The sequence below is a fragment of the Salvia splendens genome, chromosome 13, assembly GCF_004379255.2.
Source record: "Salvia splendens isolate huo1 chromosome 13, SspV2, whole genome shotgun sequence".
In the NCBI taxonomy this organism is placed as follows: Eukaryota; Viridiplantae; Streptophyta; class Magnoliopsida; order Lamiales; family Lamiaceae; genus Salvia; species Salvia splendens.
The window spans coordinates 35,006,237-35,027,631 of record NC_056044.1 but is presented as its reverse complement, the minus strand read 5'-3'; the positions used below and the strand labels follow the sequence as shown (position 1 = coordinate 35,027,631).

At 39.9% G+C, this 21,395-nt stretch overlaps 4 protein-coding genes across 5 annotated transcripts; 2 read left to right on the top strand and 2 right to left on the bottom strand.

The window, feature by feature from the left end:
• On the top strand, positions 1–8,655 carry LOC121762740 (serine/threonine-protein kinase TIO-like). Of its 2 annotated transcripts, none has more exons than XM_042158721.1 (23): positions 1–141; positions 365–465; positions 552–626; positions 995–1,087; positions 1,356–1,430; positions 1,586–1,678; positions 1,928–1,991; positions 2,113–2,197; positions 2,697–2,769; positions 2,849–2,917; positions 2,999–3,073; positions 3,181–3,286; positions 3,357–3,476; positions 3,817–3,955; positions 4,117–4,288; positions 4,589–4,687; positions 4,772–5,317; positions 5,483–6,637; positions 6,731–6,964; positions 7,193–7,336; positions 7,445–7,525; positions 7,615–7,803; positions 8,245–8,655. In XM_042158721.1, the coding sequence occupies exons 2-23, from the start codon at positions 376–378 to the stop codon at positions 8,482–8,484; spliced, it is 4,017 nt and encodes a 1,338-aa protein (XP_042014655.1). In that variant the 5' UTR covers positions 1–141; positions 365–375; the 3' UTR covers positions 8,485–8,655. The 2 variants fall into 2 exon arrangements, with proteins under 2 accessions (XP_042014655.1, XP_042014654.1); XM_042158720.1 differs by having other exon boundaries at positions 1–158.
• A 191-nt stretch (positions 8,656–8,846) lies between these two features.
• LOC121759988 (acyl carrier protein 2, mitochondrial-like) lies at positions 8,847–10,998 on the bottom strand. The gene is made up of 2 exons (XM_042155585.1): positions 10,729–10,998; positions 8,847–9,340 (listed from the first exon to the last, which is right to left on the bottom strand). Exons 1-2 carry the CDS (start codon positions 10,939–10,941, stop codon positions 9,164–9,166), a joined length of 390 nt encoding a protein of 129 aa, XP_042011519.1. The 5' UTR covers positions 10,942–10,998; the 3' UTR covers positions 8,847–9,163.
• A 3,123-nt stretch (positions 10,999–14,121) lies between these two features.
• On the top strand, positions 14,122–17,257 carry LOC121762399 (dehydrogenase/reductase SDR family member 7-like). Its single transcript, XM_042158272.1, has 12 exons — positions 14,122–14,267; positions 14,394–14,449; positions 14,559–14,592; positions 14,705–14,803; positions 14,898–15,046; positions 15,262–15,300; positions 15,626–15,718; positions 15,879–15,977; positions 16,235–16,318; positions 16,550–16,633; positions 16,789–16,854; positions 16,937–17,257. Exons 1-12 carry the CDS (start codon positions 14,192–14,194, stop codon positions 17,021–17,023), a joined length of 966 nt encoding a protein of 321 aa, XP_042014206.1. The 5' UTR covers positions 14,122–14,191; the 3' UTR covers positions 17,024–17,257.
• Positions 17,258–17,373: 116 nt separating this feature from the next.
• On the bottom strand, positions 17,374–21,126 carry LOC121762398 (peptide chain release factor PrfB1, chloroplastic-like). The gene is made up of 7 exons (XM_042158271.1): positions 20,859–21,126; positions 20,166–20,237; positions 19,628–19,848; positions 19,326–19,529; positions 18,746–18,961; positions 18,484–18,670; positions 17,374–18,014 (listed from the first exon to the last, which is right to left on the bottom strand). The coding sequence occupies exons 1-7, from the start codon at positions 21,055–21,057 to the stop codon at positions 17,713–17,715; spliced, it is 1,401 nt and encodes a 466-aa protein (XP_042014205.1). The 5' UTR covers positions 21,058–21,126; the 3' UTR covers positions 17,374–17,712.
• Positions 21,127–21,395: the final 269 nt, after the last annotated feature.

The window sequence follows — 21,395 nt, the reverse complement described above, 5'->3', positions numbered from 1 at the left end:
CTTTCAAATTCTGCAGCCCCCTCTTTCTTTCAAACAAACACACACCACACGCACAGTGTGCTAGACGCAGGCCACACAGTTTCCATTTCTGAACTAGTTTAATCGACAATTCAATCATTTCGGAGGAGGCGTTTTTTCCAGGTGAAAGGATTCTTCAGGTTTGGTCTGAATCTGATGTTTTCCTCCGATTCCGAATTTATTTCCGTTAAGCATTACAGCGAGCTAATGATGGAGCGTTGCTCCACTGCTGTCGTTTCTACCGTTTACGCTTAATGAGTTATTCGAATTTGTAATTTTGGTAACTTCTGTAATCGTTGCTTATTATATCAATTTCATAATTTATATTTCAATTCCGCATCTGTAGGCCTAGAGACTATGGGTGTTGAAAATTATCATGTCATCGAGCTTGTGGGCGAGGGATCATTCGGAAAAGTTTACAAAGGGCGGCGGAAGTTCAGTGGCCAGGTGCGGCTGTTCGTTGCTTTATGCGGATGAATGCTTAATTGTTTTGGAAGTTTAGAGCTAATGCTGTTTGTTCTTGAGATCTGCAGACGGTTGCTATGAAGTTTATCCCTAAACATGGAAAAAGTGAGAAGGATGTATTGAACTTGAGACAGGAAATAGAGGTATATGTTTCTCATTCATTTATGTGACTGTGTGGGTTCAAATATGTACTTATATGAAGATATGCTATTGACCAAAGTTGCAGATAAATGTATGATTTAGGCTAGCTCGAATTCGATGAAGATTTCAGGAAAACATAATAATGAAAATTAGTAACATGTTCTTTTCATGTTTTTAACTCTCTAAGGATAATTAAAACTTCATATTCTTATTCCTCAATAGATAAATAAGACACATGCATTCTGTTACCTTTCCATAAATAATCTTATTCTATATGTTCCTTCATGATTAGGTCATTAAACTTTGCAGTTGTTGAGTGGTTTTAAAAATTATGCTTTTAATGCTAACTTTGATCTTGGTGACACCGCAGATACTAAGAAAATTGAAGCATGAAAACATTATAGCAATGCTGGACTCATTCGAAAGCCCACAAGAGTTCTGTGTAGTTACAGAATTTGCACAAGTAATTATTACTCATTTCCCTCGCAATCTTCAATCCATTAGTTCTTTTCTTTTGTTGGCAAATAAAGCTGAATTTAAAGGCCGAGTCTCGGTGGACTCGAAGCTAGACCTTTGGCCTTGAGCATCAACCACTCACTAGGCCAACTCATGCACACGACCACTAGTTCTTTTCTTGTACAGTATATAGTTGATCTCAGATGTCAGCTGACCATCTGCCGAATGTGTGAAAATGGAAGCATGAGTAATTTCTGAGGCTTATCTTATTGCAGGGAGAACTTTTTGAAATTCTGGAGGATGACAAATGTCTCCCTGAAGAACAAGTTCAAGCAATTGCAAAACAGCTGGTAATTGAATCATCAGACTTTGAGTCTGCTTGAATCTTCTGGAAGTTGTTAATGAGGTTTTAGACAGCATGGAATATGATGATTTCTTTCTATGGAATAATTTAATGCCCCTGATGTTTCATTGCATTTTAAACTTTGTGGTATTTATTTTCCAGGTTAGAGCACTGCATTATCTCCACTCAAACCGTATAATTCATCGTGACATGAAACCACAAAACATCCTCATTGGTGCTGGCTCTATTGTGAAGGTCTGTTTCTAGATAGCTTTTATTGTTTCTCAAATTTTCACTTCCATCGGCATCTGTCATGTTGCTTCAAAATATGGTATTTTGCACACAAAAAACTTGTATTTGATTAAAGTGTATGCATATCACATCTTACTGTTTATTTTCTGAGTTACCGTAGGTTCTTCTGTAAAATCAATGATGTTATTCATTCATAATGAAGAATAGCCTGACCTCTTAGTCCCATTTCTTATGCTGCTCAATGTAAAATAGCTTTGCGATTTTGGTTTTGCACGCGCAATGTCTGCAAACACCGTAGTCCTGCGATCCATTAAAGGTAATAATACTTTACAGTTTACACAGACCCTTTGTTTTTTATCCATTGTTGTTGTTTGCGGCCCCTACAAAATTATCTTGATGAATGAATTTTGACTTTTCTGCTCTTGTTTACATATAAGGAACACCTCTGTACATGGCGCCAGAATTAGTACGAGAGCAGCCATACAACCACACTGCAGATCTGTGGTCCCTTGGTGTTATTTTGTAAGTAATACATTGCTTTGTGCATTAGAGAAAAAAAAGCTGTTCACAATGCTGATGAGCATCTGCATGGCTCTAAACTTTAATAGCTACCAAGACTAATTGCATGAGATTTACACTGCAGTAAATACATAGGATGATGATATAATATCTTCTAGTATATCTATATGAAATTAGTCTAGGCAAACACTGGCTGCAGTATAAGGTTGGCATTTACTATTTAATGCAGACGACCGATGCTTACTTGTGAACAGTCTTTTAGCACCAGTGTGTCAGTATAGTGGCAGAGATCATGTTTGTTACAGCTAGGAGTCAGGATTTATGTTTATGCCAAAGTCATTTAATTTTTCTTTTTATGTATGCTAAGATATAAAAATAATATTTGAGTGGGCTATGCCTGAGAAATTACCAATCCTACATCCATTTCTAAACCATTCTCTCATGTTTCTCAGCTAGTTTTTACTCCCCTTTTCCCTCTAATGCTCCTTAAAAAACCTTCCAGGTACGAACTATTTGTTGGCCAACCTCCATTTTATACGAATTCAGTTTATGCACTTATACGGCACATCATCAAGGTATTGTGGTTTTCTTTATTTCCTGTCAATTTTCTCACCAGCACAGGAGATGATTAATTGTATCGCTTACTTCTTGTAGGATCCAGTTAAGTATCCAGACAATATGAGCATAAACTTCAAAAATTTCTTGCAGGGGTTGCTTAACAAGGTAAGTTTGCAATTTTAAATATATGTCCATTAACTTTTATTCTTCCTCCATACCTTATGATGTTCTTAATTTGTGGAACAGGTTCCCCAGCAAAGACTGACATGGCCTGCTCTTCTTGAACATCCATTTGTTAAAGATGCATCTGCAGAAATGGAAGTGAGTATTGCCACTTTTCTTTGAGAAATGTACCTTTTACAGTATTGGGCTCAGCTTTTCAATAGTATATTTATGTAAATGTTTGTTTGATCAATAACAATTACCAGGTGCAATGCAATGTGATGACAGCATCTCCAAGAGGTTTTGGTGGAGCTGTGAATCAAGAAAAAAGTGTTCATAGGCCTAGTGGATTTACTGGTGCAACTCCAGAGAGTAGGTCCCTAGTTTTTTGAGCCTTGAAGAAAAGAAATGCTGCTATTTAACTGATGATATTTGATTGTAGGTACAAATCCATGCTCCCCAGTGGATCCTCATAACAATAGTGCTATCTCTACGAAAGATAATGCGAAGGCAAAGGAGGAGTTTCCAGGGTTTCCGGGCCAGGGTGGTAATGTACAGTCAGGTAAATTTAATAAAACTTGTTCTTCTGTTGTTTTTTTGTTTCCATTCCCTACAATACTAAGCAGTCAGCTTGTACTGTTTTATGGAGCTGTCAGGTGGCATCTGTGGCAATTCTTATGTTCTATTTATGCTATGCCCCCTTTTGATTTACTGTTAATCTTCATCTTATAACCATTCAATCAATAAACCATGTTAGTCTACGTTACTCTTCAACAGTAATTGTTACTGTACCAATGATAAACAAATTCCAACTACTGTAATTATTATTAAATCAAATAGGATCCACTGTTTCAGAAAAATAAGAACATCTTTGATCGGGTCTATGTCTCATATATGTTCAGGCTGCCAAGTGCTGGACCGGCTAGAAAATAATTCCCGAACAGTTAAGGGTGCAAAAATGATTGGTCAAGATAATGAAGCATTGTCTGCCATTCTGCTACCATTTAGAAAACTCTCTGATGGACTGCAAACCTCTTGCAGGTAAATGAATTAGTTTCTCATTGTCTTATAGTGTTTCCCAGCTACTCATTAATGTCTTGTGGAAGTAATCATTGTCATGTAAATGCACACATCCTACATTTTTTATGTATGTGGTGAGCATCATAGTTGCTTTAGGTTATTCTTCATATTTCTTTTTTCAGGGATCAGGACGTTGTGACTTTGAACCAGTCCTTGAGAATTCTTGCAAACTTAATTGGTGGGGGAGCTGTCAGTTCAAGGGGGATTCTGGATGAAATGATCAATAGACTACTTGGATTCAATACCGCTCTAATTCGATATAACATATCTGATGGGAATGACTTGATGGCGAAGGTATGTCATTAGCCTTATAATAATGGTGAATGTTATGACAATGTACTTTTGTGGGTTGTGTGTATGTGTTTTATCTTAAAATTATAATCGTGCACTTGTTATCTAAGAGTTTTGAACTTCAATCTGCATGCTTTGAGAAGATTACATAGTTGAAGGCAGTTTTTAGCTAGCTAACTCTTGCATGCAGAGTAGGGTTTTTATTAGCTTTAGTTACTATCTCCTTGGACTAGTCCTGTTTTATTTTTTGGCCTGGGATTGTCTTTAAGCCTGTTTCTTAAATGTTTTTGCTTTTCTATGCAGAGCTTCTCACTCATCAAAAGATTGGTAGATAATTCTGGAGCTAGTTTTGGTGATCCTTATTTCAGGCACTGGGTTGCCCTTGTCAGATTGTATGCACAGGTTAGCTTCTTGGTCTTTATTTAATATTTTCAAGCAGAAAATTTGAAGCATTTGCTTTAATATTTCATATTGTAAATTCTTTAGGTTGCAGGTTGTGGTGATGAAATCTCTGGAAGAGTTCTTTATGAGTGCACATCATGTGTTGCAGTCATGTTATCTCAAGTTGCTCAATCTCTAAGAGCATCTCTAGTCACTTCAAACCTTGATGCAACTTCCACTTCACTGCCAGTAAATAAAACTATTCAACAAATTTTGGACCATGCAAAGTCTTCAGGTGTACTAAATTGTTTGTGCTTGAGCTTGGAGTCGTCTGGCCTAAATTTAATATCAGGATCTACAAATTTGTTGCGAGCTGCATGTGAATCCTGCAGGGGCATTTGGTCACTCATTGATGCGTTTGAACTTCTTTCTCAGAAAGGATGTGTATTGTTTCCATTGAACTCTTTGCGGAGCCATTCTCTACTTCGCCTTGATATTAAGAACTCCGATGAGGCACCTTCATATGGAAGTGATTTAGGAGAAGCCATTGATTCTATCGCTAGAGCATTTCTTAAGTCAAAAGCCATACAGGTTGCTATATATTTTTGTCTTCACCAACGTCATGAGATAGGTCTCTGTGTTGGAGTGCAGGTATCACTTGAGCACCCTTCTTGAATGATATACTTCTTTGAAGTAGGTGGTTCATGTCATAGTTCTTTGGTTCTGATTTCTACCCAAATTTTCTCGTCATTATTATTTCATGTAAATATTTGTGCAATTTCCTCGATGACAATAAATGATTGACCTGTTTTGCAGCTTATTTTGAGATGTTGCATGCACAACGATGTTATCACTAACATCCTCTGTGGATTACCTAGCAAACTGCCTGCAACTACAGTTGTGAGTGGTGGTGGAGATGGTACAATTATTTCTGAGATCTTCACCATACTATCTCTGTGTACTACTTCAAATAAAGAGACTAATGGTGCAGAAGCAGATAATTCAAGACTTAAGGTCATGGATAAAAATGCACTGGTTATGAATTCATGTCTTGTCCTTGTGGCAGTTGCTCAGTGTTTGAAATCATCTGGAAGAAATTCTGCATTGTTCATGTTGACTACTTCTTCAAAAAAACAGTTTACTCGTCTATCTATCCTTGCAAACCATATCTCTTCAGATGAAAGAATGCAGTCGTCATTGCAACCTTCTTGTTCAGCAGCCATGCTTGCTCTTGCATCCATTCTAAATCTTGAGAAAGGGGCGTTGGTTGAAAATGCCATTTCTGAAATGGCTCTTCCATTAATTCCACGAACAGCAACTCTGTGTGACCATCTCAAAGGTCCAGCAAGTGATGAAAATGCTGCTAACCTTACCATACCGAGAGGAATGCTTCCTTGTAGGTATGGCATCCGGGATGGGTCTATTGGGTTGTTGGAGTCTAGACTGAATTGGGGAGGACCTCTGGCTGTGCAACAGCTATGTGCAAGTGGTGCTCCACAGCTTCTCGTTGATTTATTGGCTAACCAAGTTTTAAATGGTTCCCAGAGACCTGGCCACACAAAAGATCAAATTGGACTATCACCTTCTGGTGTTGTATGGACTGTTTCTTCAATATGTCAGTGCCTTTCTGGTGGAGTTTCAACGTTTCGTCAGATTCTACTGAGAACTGAACACATCAAGTGCATTACTGATCTAATATCCGACGCTCATCTTAAGCTTGTTACGTCCTGGACTGGACCTGGGGGAGGTACATATGGTGTGAGAGAGACAGTAAATGCAGTAATTGACTTCTTAGCATTCCCTTTTGTAGCTGTACAAAGTGCACCTGGCCTGCCATCTGCTAATGCTTCAGTGAACAGTGGTTTCGTCCTGAATATGGGTTCTCCTGGAGGGAGGGTTTGTGTTGAAGACAGAGACATGATGAGAACTATACAGGGAGGCATGAAAAAGTATATTCAGATTCTTGAGGAGGTTGGTTTTCTATGTCTTCTTCTACTTAAATTGTTAGAGGCTATACTTGCTTTGAAGATTGTCGTTCATGTCATGTGTTATGTGCATTTATAGGTTGAGGTCCCAACAATCATCCTCAGATGCTTGGATCATATGGAACTGAAAGATATAGCAAGGCCAGTTGCGTTTATTGCCAAGTTATGTATCCAACAGCCACTTGCTGTTCAACTTATAAGCAAAGGCTTGCTGGAGCCAACCAGAGCAAAGAAGCTACTTAATAGCCCCTGCCCAAGGGAAGTCACCCTGGACTTTCTTATGATTGTTTCAGATTTAGCTCGAATGGACAAGGTATTGTCTTTAACAGTCAAAGTAGAAAAACGAATCTTTTTTTATCATCTTCCAACTCTGAAGCACCTTCATTACCATCACTTGAAGTATAAAGCTTCTCTTATGTGGTTTTATCTACTAAATTATTTTTGGCTTAACATGCATATATTTACATTGATTTGTGAAGTGCTTTATCATTGGATTCCTTGAAGCAGATGTAAATATCTAAAAGCACATATATTCCTGCAGAAATTTTATGAATATATCGATGCAGCGGACATCTTGGAGGATCTGAGCCGCTTTCTCACCCATGAAGACTCCAACTTGCGCGCCAAGACCTGCAGTGCTATTGGAAACATGTGCCGCCATAGCTCCTATTTCTACAATTTACTGGTATGCATTCTATTCCCCTTTGCCTCCTAAGTTATTGCAGTGTTTCTGGAGGAAAGATTACTCCCACCAATTATCCTCATGATTTGCATAATTTTTTCCTTTCCGAAGGCAAAACATCAAATTATCAGTCTCCTTATTGATCGATGTGCGGATCATGACAAACGGACAAGAAAATTTGCCTGTTTTGCTGTAAGTGTTGCAAAGCCCATCTCAGTCTGTTGCTTATTGAATAGCTGTAGTACAAAAAATATAAACAATGAATGTATACATATGTGCAGGTGGGGAATGCAGCCTATCATAATGACTCGTTATATGATGAACTCAGAAGAGCCATCCCTCAGCTGACTAATTTGCTGCTTGCTGGAGAAGAAGACAAAACTAAAGCAAATGCTGCTGGCGCTCTTAGTAATCTCGTTCGCAACTCCAACCGGCTCTGTGAGGACATAGTCTCCAAGGGAGCCGTGCAGGTTTTTTTCTGACAGTTTGCATACTGAAATTAAAGCAAATGAAAGAAATGTGAATTTGGAAACACACCTAGATTCTTGAATAGTATCATGAATTTTGAAAAAATAAACTTTAAAATCTTACGGAAAAGATTAAAGACACCTAGATTCTTGAACAATATGCTTGAATGATTGTATGATTGAATTCACGTATAGAAAAGAACAAGTGCTTTTCATATTTGTAACCTATATTTCGGATCTAAACAATAAAACTCCAATCTTGAAACTGATGTGCCATGATGATTGAATGATTGAATCCACATCTAGGGAAGAACGCTTGCTCTTTATACTTGTATCTCAAATCTATATCTTCGATATTAACGTGCTATTTCTCACTGATGATTGAATCTACATCATCTAGTTGTTTAATGCTTGTTTTGATAAAGAGAGTTGTGGTTGTTTCAGGCACTGCTTAAGGTGGTAGCAGATTGTTCAACCGCGGCATTGAACCCAAGAAGAGACGCCATAAATGAGTCTCCTCTAAAGATAGCCTTGTTCTCTCTCGTGAAGATGTCTGCTTATCCACTGTGCCGGCAGTTCATCCGGTCATCTGAGCTATTCCCGCTTATAATGCAGCTCCGGCAGTCACCGGAGCCGAACATTGCTAACTATGCCACCTTCATCTCTAGTAAAGCGGAATCCTGATGATATTCATTCGTAGTTGAGATGCAGGCGCAGCACTTCTTGCTAATTACTTGTTCTATATAATAGTACAACATATTTCTCTTTGTATATAATTATTCACAGTACATGCCACTTTACTCTAATCATTGCCTCTTTTGACAATAAAATGATATTGCATCGGACCTTTGCTAATTATTCATTTATTTTGATGGATTACTTAAATTTAAACTTAATTTCACCATTTTTTATCGTACAATATACTTGCAAAAACAACTATACGAGCACATTCAAACGCCCAGCATTAATATTTTTTTATCTAATTTGGGAAACAACAAGAACTAAAGGAACACAATCAAATTTTCTCCAATATAATTGCACAGAACTAAGGAGACAGAGATCTGAAGGTATAATTTAGAATAAAAAAAGAAGGAACAATCATCAACATTATTTTTATGACTGAACTTCATTGTAGTTCCAATCAGCAGGAATTATGCAGAAAACCAGCATAACTTGCTAATGCAAGACACGTTGACAAGAATCCATAACAATATTCAATACAAAGAAGTCTTAGGATGTCGACATGTGAATAATTTTCCTTTTTTGTTTTTCTTTCTCACGAAACAATTAGTCAAACATTAGAAGGCTAGTTTCGGTAGAGAGGAAGGAAAAGAACGAAGCAGGAGCTGAAGCTGCTTCACTTTTACTTTGCCTGAGGGTGAGAAGCTATAAAATCTACAGCAAGATTAATGGAGTTGATTTTGTCTGCTTCATCGTCTGGGATCTCAAAACAGAACTCTTCTTCGAGTGCCATCACAATTTCCACAGTGTCCAAGCTATCCAGCCCAAGGTCGTTCTGGAAATGAGCATTTGGAGTAACCTGTACAGCATGTTCAAAAATTAAGCAAGTTCATATATTATCTTTCAGAAAAGGTTAAGAAAATGAAAGAAACACCACACTATCTGCCTCAAATTTAGCTTTTGCGCATATGCAAGTACATACATGTAAGGGTTGTGGAATTTGTATTAATTCAACTGGAGACAGATTTATTACATTTCAATAATACAGCTCATTTTCTTACTGATGGAGAACAAGATATAATGGCAGCGCAGACTGCAAACAACACATGCTGAAGAAGAACGTGGTTCAGTAAAGCAAGGGGAAAGAGAAACATGTCAAAGATAAGATGTCTTTGCAACCAAGAATCTTTGACAATACAATACTAAGAGATTAATTTTTTTTCAAGAAAATCTGGTAAATCAACCTACCTTTCAATCTAAATTCTTAAAAATCCAACGAAAGTGCAGAGTAGAGACCATTGCACACAATTATGTTGAAACAACAAGGGCTAAAGAAGCATAACACCTAAACGAAGTATGACGACCATCAAAGGAGAACAAAAATGAATAACTACTCATGCCTAAACTATTTTTGTCATGCCAAAGTTCTAAGACAAAAATGTCAAAAACATTCTATCAAAAGTAAGTGTAGGTGTATTAGTGTTATATTTCCTCTTCAGACAATCCATCTAAAATATTAAAACATTATTGGATTATGTAGCGTTTTAGCTGTTGACTTCTACCAAGAAATAGTGTGCAACACATTTATCCTAAGCCAAGCATTACTATGAAAAAGTGCACTAACAATCATCTATAAAACATCAAAATTCATCTTTGCCAATGACCACAAGCTGTTATTCTCTATTTAGCATTCACAGAACACACAAAACCCCAATTTTTCATAGCATGTTAGTTGTTGCCTTGATTAACAATTCCTCAAAGTTCAACATAGTAGAAGTACAAAAAATGAGTATTTCCAGTCAACTAAAAATAGCAAGACGTCATCTTCACCAATGAGCACCAGCAAAATCACGCAAACCAACAAAAACCACTGCAGAAAAATAGCAAAATCCCTCATATTGTGAAACATTTTACCATATCAAACAGTAGTAATTAACACATTTATCCAATGCTAACCCAAGCACGACTAAATATGGATGATTGCAATCTCCTGAAAAAAAATAAATCACATTTTGCAATGCCCCTAGCTGCAGACATCAATTTCTCATCTAACGTAATTATGCAGGGCTAAATCGACGCCGCCACCAACCTACTACATGAAAATACTAAAAACCTTCCCAAATAACCCTAATTTCTCACGGAAATCCAACAGGAAACATGAATCCACGAAATAAGCACATGGCACGACAATATGCCCTAGAATCGCTACATAAACAGCAATAAAACACATAATAAAGAGAAGAATACCTTGGAAGGATCAACTTTCTGGAAGTTCTTGACGACGTTGATGACACGGTCGGCGACTTCCGATTTTTCGAGGAAGATGCCCTTAGCTTCTTCGCAGAAGTGGCGCCGGATGAGCTGCGAAACGCCGGGGCCGGTTGCTCTAGGATTTTGGAACGGCAGCACCGGATTCACAGTGACCCTCAGGTACTTCAACAGTGCGTTTCTCGCCGCCATTTCTCTGTGTCGCCGTGTGTGTGAGAGAGAGTGTAGAATTGCGAGGTTTTTCAGCTAACCGAGGTTTAAGTTTAAGTACATTAATTACAAAAATATTATAAATTAATATAAAAAAATTACATTAATTTAAAAAAAAACCCCTCTTCCACACACGAGCCCCCGCCTCACTCCTCATGGCCGTCGCCGTCATCGCTGCCGTTGTCGCCGCTATCATGGACCCCCACCTCTGCGGCATCTGAGCCCGCGTCTGAGCCACCAACCATGCCGCGGCGGCATCCAAAGCGACCCGCATACTCTCGAGCATTGAGTGAAGAAACCTCTTCTCCACAAGGTCAGTTGCCGCCCTCCATTCAGCTACGATCTTGTGCATCTAGCCCGCGTTTGTTGACGCGCGAAGAAGGCGAGCTCAGTTGGCGACGAGCCAACAGGGGGGATGCCGACTGGACCTTCTGGGACCCCTGGGCGACCCCCTCGCTACCCGTTGCGCCCGCCTTTGCCCAACCGGGCGAGTGCGGCGAGTAAACGATGGAGGGGACGGGAACTCCTGAACATCCTCGGGAAGGTCGTGGGAACCGCCGCTGCTGCCGCTGTAATCACCGGCATAGTTCAGTCGCTGCTTCTTCGGCCAGCCAGCATCGACACCTGCCCGAAACTTCTCGGAGTCCATCGGGACCTCATAGCAGTTCCAGTAGGTGAACTCCTTATAAAGCATGGGCACGGGGAATGCTTTCTCCGCCATCCTCCTGCAGTCCTCGTCAGTTTGGCCACTGGTCTGCATGCGGAGGGCGTTGGTGTACAAGCCCGAAAATCGGGAGACCGCAGCCCTGATTCGGTCCCACCCCTTCTGGCACTCCTCCCCGCTGTGTGGCCTCCCCTCCGGGCAAATGCCTTGTAGGCTGCTGATATTTTAGCCCACAAGTTGACGATCCTCTGATTGTTCGAATGGAGGGGATCATCGCAAGCACTCACCCAAGCCTTGGACAGCGCGACGTTCTCCGCATCCGTCCACTTCCTCCATGCCGGGCTGTCGTCATCAGCCGGCTGCGACGACTCGCAGACCACCCTTTTGCCCTTCCCCTTGCTCTTCTTCTTCTTTGGTGCGCCCCGACCCCGCCCTACTCCCCTCGTTTGAACGGGAGTGTCTGCATCCTCGAGATCTATCCCCAACTCCTCTAAGGAGAAAGTCTCACACCTAGTGAACTGCGTCTCCGATGGGGTCAATATGTACGAAGAAGCACTCAAAAATCAAAACTGGGGCGATAGACATTGTCCCCCCCCGGCGTCCCCTGCATCCCGGGCTGCATCCCCGGTTGCAACCCCAGCATCATCTGCATCCCGGTTGCCCACCCCGGCATCATCTGCATCCCGGGTTGCATCCCCGGTACCCCCTGCCCGCCCTGTATCCCCTGCCATCCCGGCATACTACCCCCGGCTGCCATCCCGGGAATCATCTGCTACCAAGGGTACATGTTGTAGTACCCGGCCATCGGACCCCATCTACCTCCCACGGGTACCGTGGGAGTTTGAGACCCGCTCGTCACTGGAAACCCCTCGTTGTTGTTCTCCATTTTGCTTTATTGCTCTTGTACATAAATTAAGTGAGAGAGAAAACTCGTTAAAACAAGCAGTGCGAATGAAAATGACGTGCAAATTGATATAGTGTTCCGAAAATTAAAAAAAAGTGCTGGCCGATCGCTCGTCGATCGCCCGCCTACAATGGCGGCCAGCCGATCGGCAAGCGCATCGGCCAGAGCCCGAGAATCGGCGTCCGCTCGCCGATTTTTTCACCAATTTGGCGCTAGCCGACTCCAATGGTTCGGCGAGAGAACCAGCTAGCGCCGGGAATCGGCTAGCCAGTCTTCTAGCCGCCATTGGAGATGCTCTAACATATTACGATTTTTTTTATTTTGGTCCAAAACATTATCTTTTGAATTATTCGGTTCCTCACAAATAAAAACGGTCACATTTGGTTCATTTTGGATCCGTCAAAAATTTAATGGTCAACGAATTTTAATTCAATTTTGACAGGATTAAGAGTTAATAATTATGCTTTTTTAATGTCTAATATGTAATTAACCCAAACCTCCCTCACCACCTCCGCCACGACGTCCACCTTCCATCATCCCTTAGCCTCACCCACCGTCGTCACCGTCTCGTCCCTTAGCCTCACCCCCTCCTTACATCATCTCCCTCACCACCTCCGCCATGGCGTCCACCTTTCTCGCCTCACTCAACTCAGCAATCAATCCCCCGTAGCTGTCGCAATTGGGGACGCATCCCGCCCTCCCCATCCCTTTCAACACCTCCACCGCTTCCCCAAATTGACCGATTTTCGAAAGAGTCAGAAATAGGTAATTGCAGGTGCCGCAATCGGAGGTGTATCCGATCGATTTCATCTCCGGCAAAATTAGCGGCGACGACGCCTTCAGGTGTTGCCGCAGCCACGATTTGAGAGGAGGTGGAACTGCGGCGGGGGGAGGCAACCGTAGTGGAGGGTGCCTGGATGACGGCGAGGGCGAGGGGGGTGGGCGATGGAGGGGTCGAGGGTGAGGGAGAGGGAGAGGGAGAGGGAGAGGAGGAGGGACGATGACTTGACGGTGAGCAGCAGCGGCAGAACACCGGGAGTCGGAAGCAGACATGTCCGAGGAGAAATGAGGGTGCCGCGAAATCGATTCTGAGACAGAGGGGGATGACACCGAGAAGGCAGTGTTTCAATTTAGAACTTCTAATTGAGAAGAAAAGAGCAAGAGAAGAGCGTGAAAGAGACAGAAAGAGGGAGGAGGAGGACCGAAGGTGATGGTACGTCGAAGATGCTGGAGGGGGGAACCGTCAAATTTTTTACGGAACCGTCCAAAATGGACCAAATGTGACCCGTTTTTATTTGTGAGGGACCGAATAATTCAAAAGATAATATTTTGGACCAAAATAAAAATATCGCAATATGTTAAACACCAAAATGAGCCTTTAGTCTAAGTTTAACTAAAATCTCAGCAACGCAATTAATATTTTCTGTTTTTTCAATTTTATCTTCATATGGGCCCAAATAAACTGAGCCCGATTCCTCATTTTGTTCTTCATATTTTTTGGACCAGGGCCCAATTCACAAACCCAAATCAAATTAAAATATAGATATATAAACAAAACTAATTTCTACTCCAGATCATAACGAATTAACGAGCTATCCCACATCTTCACAGCTTATTCTTTCACTCCAAAACTGCAGAATCTTAGCTACAAAAGGCAAATTTTGATGTTGGCCCTCACAGTTTCTTCATTATTCCTAGCTATTGGTGCCGTTTTCATCTTCAAATTCCTCAAAGCCGATGGTACATTTCTGTGTTCATCCCACTCTCTTGTTGATGAGGGATCGAAGAAGACGCTTCAATTTTTTTACTGGAAATTTTTTGCTAGATTTTAGTTATAATATGTTTTCTTCTTCCAATTTCTGTTAGGGGATTTCACGTTGCTGTCCAAGGGAAAAGTGAAGCGTCAAGAAATTGAGGATAAGGTATGGAAATTTGTTATTGGCTCATTTTTTCGGATTTTGTTTATGATATTTCATGTTTCTGGATTTTAATTGGGCTATATTTATCAATTTTGGATGATCAATTTTGTAGGTTATTTGGATTACTGGAGGTAGCCGCGGTATTGGTATGTGGCTATGTGATTTCTACTATCATAAAGCATATGCTGTTAATCTGTTTGCTGATTTTGATGTTTTGAAGCCTTTGACTTACTTGATCTTAATCCATCTAATATAAAGGGGAAGTCCTTGCCAAACAGCTTGCAAGTTTGGGAGCAAAGCTTATTATCTCTGCAAGAAACGAAGTGGAACTAGAACGTGTCAAGAAGCAGTTGACTGGTTTGGCACTGTGTTGGCTCCGTTTTCCCTTTATTATGAATGTAGTGTGTTTCATAAGTTGTTTTCTCACCCCGGTCATTTGATGCTATGACAGGAAAGCACGCGCCAGATGAGGTAGAAATTCTACCTTTGGATTTGAGTCGAGGGGAAGAACATCTGGCAGAGGCAGTGCAGAAAGCAGAATTACTTTTTGGTGGTGTAGGCGTGGATTACGTATTCCACAATGCAGCATTTGAGCGCCCTGTTAGTATATGCTGATAAAATATTAGTGAATGTTTGAATTAAGAAAATTTGCATTTTATCCTCCGTGTATAGGTGGCTAGCTTCTACGTGTGTTGTTTTTTTGTTTCTATTATTTAGTCCCGTACCTTTTATTCTCTTTACGATTTGGATCACTCAAAGTGTTGACATGAATGAAAAACCTCTGAGCTAGATGTTTGACTTTATTCACCTTGCAGAAATCGCTGGCATTAGATGTGAGCGAAGAAAGTCTAAAGGTATCATATAGTGTTAAAGAGTCACTGATATCTGTTAATATACCTCATTACCATGTTTCAATTTGTTGCCAGTTGATTGGCAATTAAAAAGAAAAATAAGCAGCTTGGTTCTTCATGTCTAATGAATCTTGTTAGATTTTTAATATGTTTATGTTAATAAGAATGGGTCAGCTTACAGTGTCATAATAAATCGGATTTGGCATCGGCACTATAATGAAATTCACTATTTAGTAATAAAAGATAGTGAAACTTGATAGCTGAATCTATTTATTTCTGTTTAATAAAGCTTGATAAGTAATCAGCTGAGCAATTGCATCCTTCTCAGGCGACATTTGACGTCAATGTTCTGGGGCCAATATCTCTTACACGACTCCTGTTGCCTCACATGCTGAAACGGGGCAGGGGACATTTTGTTGTGGTATATCCTTGTATTTCATGCATCAACTTGATAAATCTTAAGAGGAATCCTACACGAGCAGTTTACTATATCCCAAAAATTAAATTGAGCATTTTAATCTAGGAGGCAATTAGATTTGATTGGCTTTCTCAAGAATTCTGTTTGATTACTTTCTATTTAGATGAGTAGTGCTGCAGGAAAGACTCCTGCGCCTGGCCAAGCTGTCTATTCGGCCTCCAAGTTTGCTGTGAATGGCTATTTTCACTCACTGAGATCTGAGGTATGACTATTGCAGCCCTTATGTAGTTATGTTATTCACACCTGCAACTTGTTCGAGTACTTCTCAACCATTTCAATTATGTACTTGGTGGATCTGATACAACTAATCTTTTCCAACAAAGATGGGAAATTGGTCCCTAATGTGCACTCTTCAACAATAATTATAATGAAATTATGTACCAAACTTGAGATCAGTACAGCATCTCATAGAATATTCTTGATCTCATCTCTCACTTTTTCTCTCTCCTCCAATACCAGCTTTGCAGAAGAGGGATCAGGGTAACTATTGTTTGTCCAGGCCCTGTGAAGACCACTACTAGCTCTGGAACAAGTTCCTCTGAGGTAAAACTTTGAATTATTATGTTCATCTGCATTAATAGATGCTCAATTAGCCTTTTTTACACTACGACTGATGTGGTGACTTTTGAGGTTTCAACACCTTGCTGAAAGAAAAGAAGAAATATAAACTTCATAGTTTCCCTTGAGATATGTTATTGGTATTATTATCAACTTCTATTATTGTTACAAAGATAATTCACTCAAATTTGTCTATATTTTCACGTGAATTTGCAGAAGCGTGTGTCATCTGAGAGGTGTGCAGAGCTCACAATAATTGCTGCAAGCCATGGTCTGAAGGAAGCATGGATATCATATCAGGTATGTCATTTGGATACGAGATCCTTCCCGTTTTTCCATTCAATACAAGGCATCTTCTTTTCTTGCTATATCCCTATGTTTAAAGCTGTAACTGGATTATTGACTATAATAAGTGTCTGCCCTTTACGTTTCCCCCCTTGAATTTTCTGGTCCAGCCTGTTCTGGCTGTTATGTACCTGGTTCAGTATGCACCAACAGTTGGATACTGGCTCATGGATAAGGTACTAATCTTTACCTTCTTATCATTGCATATAGCACCTGAAACACCTGTATAACTATCACATTGATATTAAATGACTTCAGATTGGGGAAAAACGCGTAGCAGCTGCTGCTGAGAAGGGGAACACTTACTCACTGGGCTTGCTTTTCGGGAAGAAGAAGGCATCTTGATAATAGCATGTCAAGCTTAACTATGATGAGACAAGCTTCAGCTCAAACTTGGTTTGTTTAACATACTATACGGACTCCAGAATTTTGTAGTAGCAAATTTGAACGACCATATTTATCTTATTTTGTAGCAATATTTGGGGATGGAGATTCGGCTTGAGAGTAGTAGATTTGTAAGAAACATATGATTATTTTGTTTAAGTGGAGTTGTTATGAAGTATTCCTCTTGAGATCTGATTTTGTTGTTTCTAAATGTCTTTTAATGATTAGATTCACCCTAAATCCTAGATTCTATATTATATATTCAACAATAAACATCCCTTTTTGTAAATAAACATACACCAAGAAAGTGGTAGATTCAACAACAAATATACCCTTTTGTCAAAAATCATATAGCAAAAGATTCAACATGAAAAACCAAATAATGAAAAAAGTTAATATATGGACTTAAATGCACATTTTTCCTACAAAGAAAGTTGAATGCACGGCTCTTCACACTGAAGCTTAAAAAGATCAACCATGAAAGAGTGAAAACATTTCAACTCCTCAATCTCAGCCATGACTACCACATAACACTGCCATGTCCAGCCTCAAGACCTGTACACTAGAACAACAGCAACAACTTCTGGGATACACACAATCTCTGCCCGTTCATGACTGAAAGGTCGAGTTACGAATCACGATACTTACAATTATGACTGCTGCTCTTCTATCTTCGCGCTGTACTTGTACTTGAGATACGCTTTGATGAAGGGCTCTAACTCGCCATCCATTACTGAGGCGACATCTGATGTCTCATGCCCTGTGCGTACATCCTTTACCAACTTGTACGGATGGAACACATAGTTCCGTATTTGCTGCCCCCACTCGGCCTTGACAGTATCACCCTTGATTTGTTTGATCTCCGACGCCCTTTGCTCCTCAGCTATCACTAGTAGCTTTGCTTTCAGTCTGCTCATTCCTTTGATCTTGTTTGCCAGCTGACTTCGCTCTTCTGAAATTGTGATAAAAAAATACTCTTAAGTAGGAAGCAATCTACATGATATGAGTAGTGTATTGAAAAGAAATACCCCCTCTGTCCTTTAAAAATAACAACTATTTCCATTTTGGTCCGTCTTTTAAAATAATGCACTTTCTATTTTATGAATCCATTCTCTCTAATGAGGTGGGACTCATTCTTCACTAACAATACTTCAATCACTTTTTCTTTCCATACCAATTGTGCATTAAAACCCGCGCCATTTTAAAAGTTGCTATATTTAAAGGACGGATGGAGTATTCAATATAATCCAAATGACACAAGCTATGAGGTTGTACACTAAGGGGTGCTCGATTAAGTGGATTAGATAGGACTTTATCACATGCTATATTGTTCGGCTGATATGAACTTTATAACTATGAAGAAAAATTGAATGAGCTGAGATTGAGCTTATACGGGTAACGGATATTCAGATAAGGCTAACCTGTACAACGAACTGTCACTCCAGTAGGTATGTGAGTGATCCGAACTGCAGACTCGACTTTATTAACGTTTTGGCCACCTTTCCCTCCTGCTCTAGAAAAGCTGAACTCCAAGTCTTCTTCTGGTATTTCTACATTCAACGAGTCCTCAGGAAGAAGAGGCATGACCTCAACACCAGAGAAACTAGTCTGCAGAAAGGCATCAAAATAGCGAATCGGATTGGGGCAAAAAAACAAAGATGTGAAAATCACAGATCAGGTTACCTGGCGAAGACCTTTGGAGTTGAAGGGGGACTGTCGGACAATACGGTGGGTTCCTTTCTCACCAGAGATGTAACCATAGACATATCGGCCCTCCACTTCGATAGTAGCTGATTTGATACCAGCCTCTTCTCCCATCGACTTCTCCACCACCTTCGTCTTGAACCTCTGCTTTTCCCCCCACCTTACATACATCCTGAGAAGCATGTCAGCCCAGTCCTGCACTGGAAGTTATCAAAAGAATTTAAAGAATCTCTTAAGGTGCCATTCGGTTGCTATTACTCATTATCATATGATTATCCATCTAGGATTAAGTTGTAAAATTATTTTAGTTGGAGGGGGGTGGCTATGACTCATTATCATATAATTATCCATCTAGGATTAAGTTGTGAGATTCAATCACATAAACCAAACATAATACATTTTCAATCATGAGATACATCTTTCAAATCGAAAGGGCCCCAAGTATAAACATCCTATCCTCCCCAAAGATATTCATGATAGATGAAGCCCTACCACGATAGACTAGTAAAAATCATACAAATTATTTATTGGTTTTGATCATAATTGGTACTGGAGTTACCTGTGCATCAGTACCCCCAGCACCAGCTGTGATGCTAATTACGGCACCTTCTTTATCGTAAGGGCCAGAAAGAAGCTGCGTTAATTCAAATAGGTCCAACGCCGTCCTTAGTTCTTTAATGATACCAACTGCTTCTTCAAGGAAGCCTGGATCAACTGAGTCCATCTCCTCTGTGAGATTCACTATTGTTTCTGCTTCTTCAGCCTGCATAATATGATATCTTAGGTACTTCCATACATGAGAATAGATGGATTCATCCCCGATTCTTTGAATGAGAGTTTGAACTGATAGAGTTGAAGAACCTGTGCTTTGAAGTCATTGAGAAGTTTTATTTTTTCTTTAACGTCAGTCAAAGCCTGAAGAGTCTGCTGGGCTTTGGCACGATCATCCCATAGAGAGCTATCACCCGAGGCTTCTTCCAAATCGGCAAGGCTTTTCTCCAGCTGTTTCAGACCAGCGCTAGCCCTGATCTCTTCAACACGCTCCAAGACAGTCTCCACGTCTTTCCTCAAAGTATAGAAATCTGCCAATGATATTACATCTTTCGTGATTTTGTGGTCCACATAAAAAAGAGATGCATAAGCTATATCTAAATCATCAACCTGGTTATCTAGAATTATTAACGTGCACAATGAATCAAATATTTTCTAAATTATGTTACATGAACTCGTCAAGTGTGCAATATTTTTCAACACAAAACAAATTAGCTGAAACGATACACACACTGCTTGCTGCTGCTCGACATAATCTTTCATGTCTGTACACAGATTGCCAAACTCTTATCTACACACGAACAAATGACAATGTCTAATATACAAACTCAAAGCATTAGTACTTCACCTTGCATATCCCATTTACTCATTTCTGTACTTACTCCTGCCTCAGGCGTTGCCAAAAGAATATTATCACCTTCTGCAGTCAATTCAGAACCACAGACCATCAAGATGAAAACATTATAAGATAGTTTCAAGTTTCAACATCTAGTCACATAATCTTTTATCTAAGCAACTCAACTAATTAACCAATAAAAACAAAAAAATTGTACCCTACTTGTTGCATTGTGCATTAAACATAATGTAAATCATGAAAACATGCCAATATGTGTAAAATGAAGAAGAATTGCATGCCGTTCTAACAACTACTGTATTTGATAGGATGCTTGTTGAGGCGACCTAGTTGGTGAAGTGGAGTAGACAATCTCCTTATTCATTACCTAAACTTTAAGTCACAGATTCAAATCACACCACACCACCTATACCTTCAAAGCTACCACAATACACCTACATCACAAGTTTTGCTTGAGCATATGTACATCAATCCAACACAAAATCCCCAAATTAGAGCTAAACTAACCAAAATGAACAATAATCCAGTCCATGAAAAAGCAAGTAACACCCCATCAAAGTGTATGGACATTTAAAAAAGTGAACTTTATATATAAGCAACCAAAAACTTAGTATATTTACTCAAATAACGCAAATTAAATAAACGAGCTGTGAATACATACAGAAAAAGAAACGAAAAGGAACTCACCATTTCTAGAAGAAATTTTCGAGAAGTGAAAGGGTGAAATTTGAGAAGAACCATAGCGGCAGCAATGGCTTGATAAAGAGAGCCGAGGTGGAGCAGAATATCTAATTTCTGCGCGGGAAATTGTTGTATTTAGGGATTTGGGAATGCAAAATGGGGATCTGGTGGAGTTGCATCGCAGTGCAGAAGCAATGCCCTCCATTGTTGCAGCATGAAAAAAGAACCGTGATAAAGCTGCTCCCTTTATCTTCGCTCTCTATCGCAACTAAAGTTGCTAGTCCTCTAATCAACGATTTTACGACAAAAAATGGATTTTCTTGTTTTTGTTTATAGTACTACTCATTAGACCTTTTTTTTAATCTATTTAGTTATTTATTTATTTTTATAATAAAACGAGCTCAAAATGAACTCTGTTAATGGCGGAAATGAAGCAGACGTCTATCCACCTCGAGGCTCATGCCAAGCATTTCAATGAGGCATTTCTTTTGTTGATGAGAGAGTGATAATGAACAAGCAAAGATTTGATTGATGGTAAAGGTT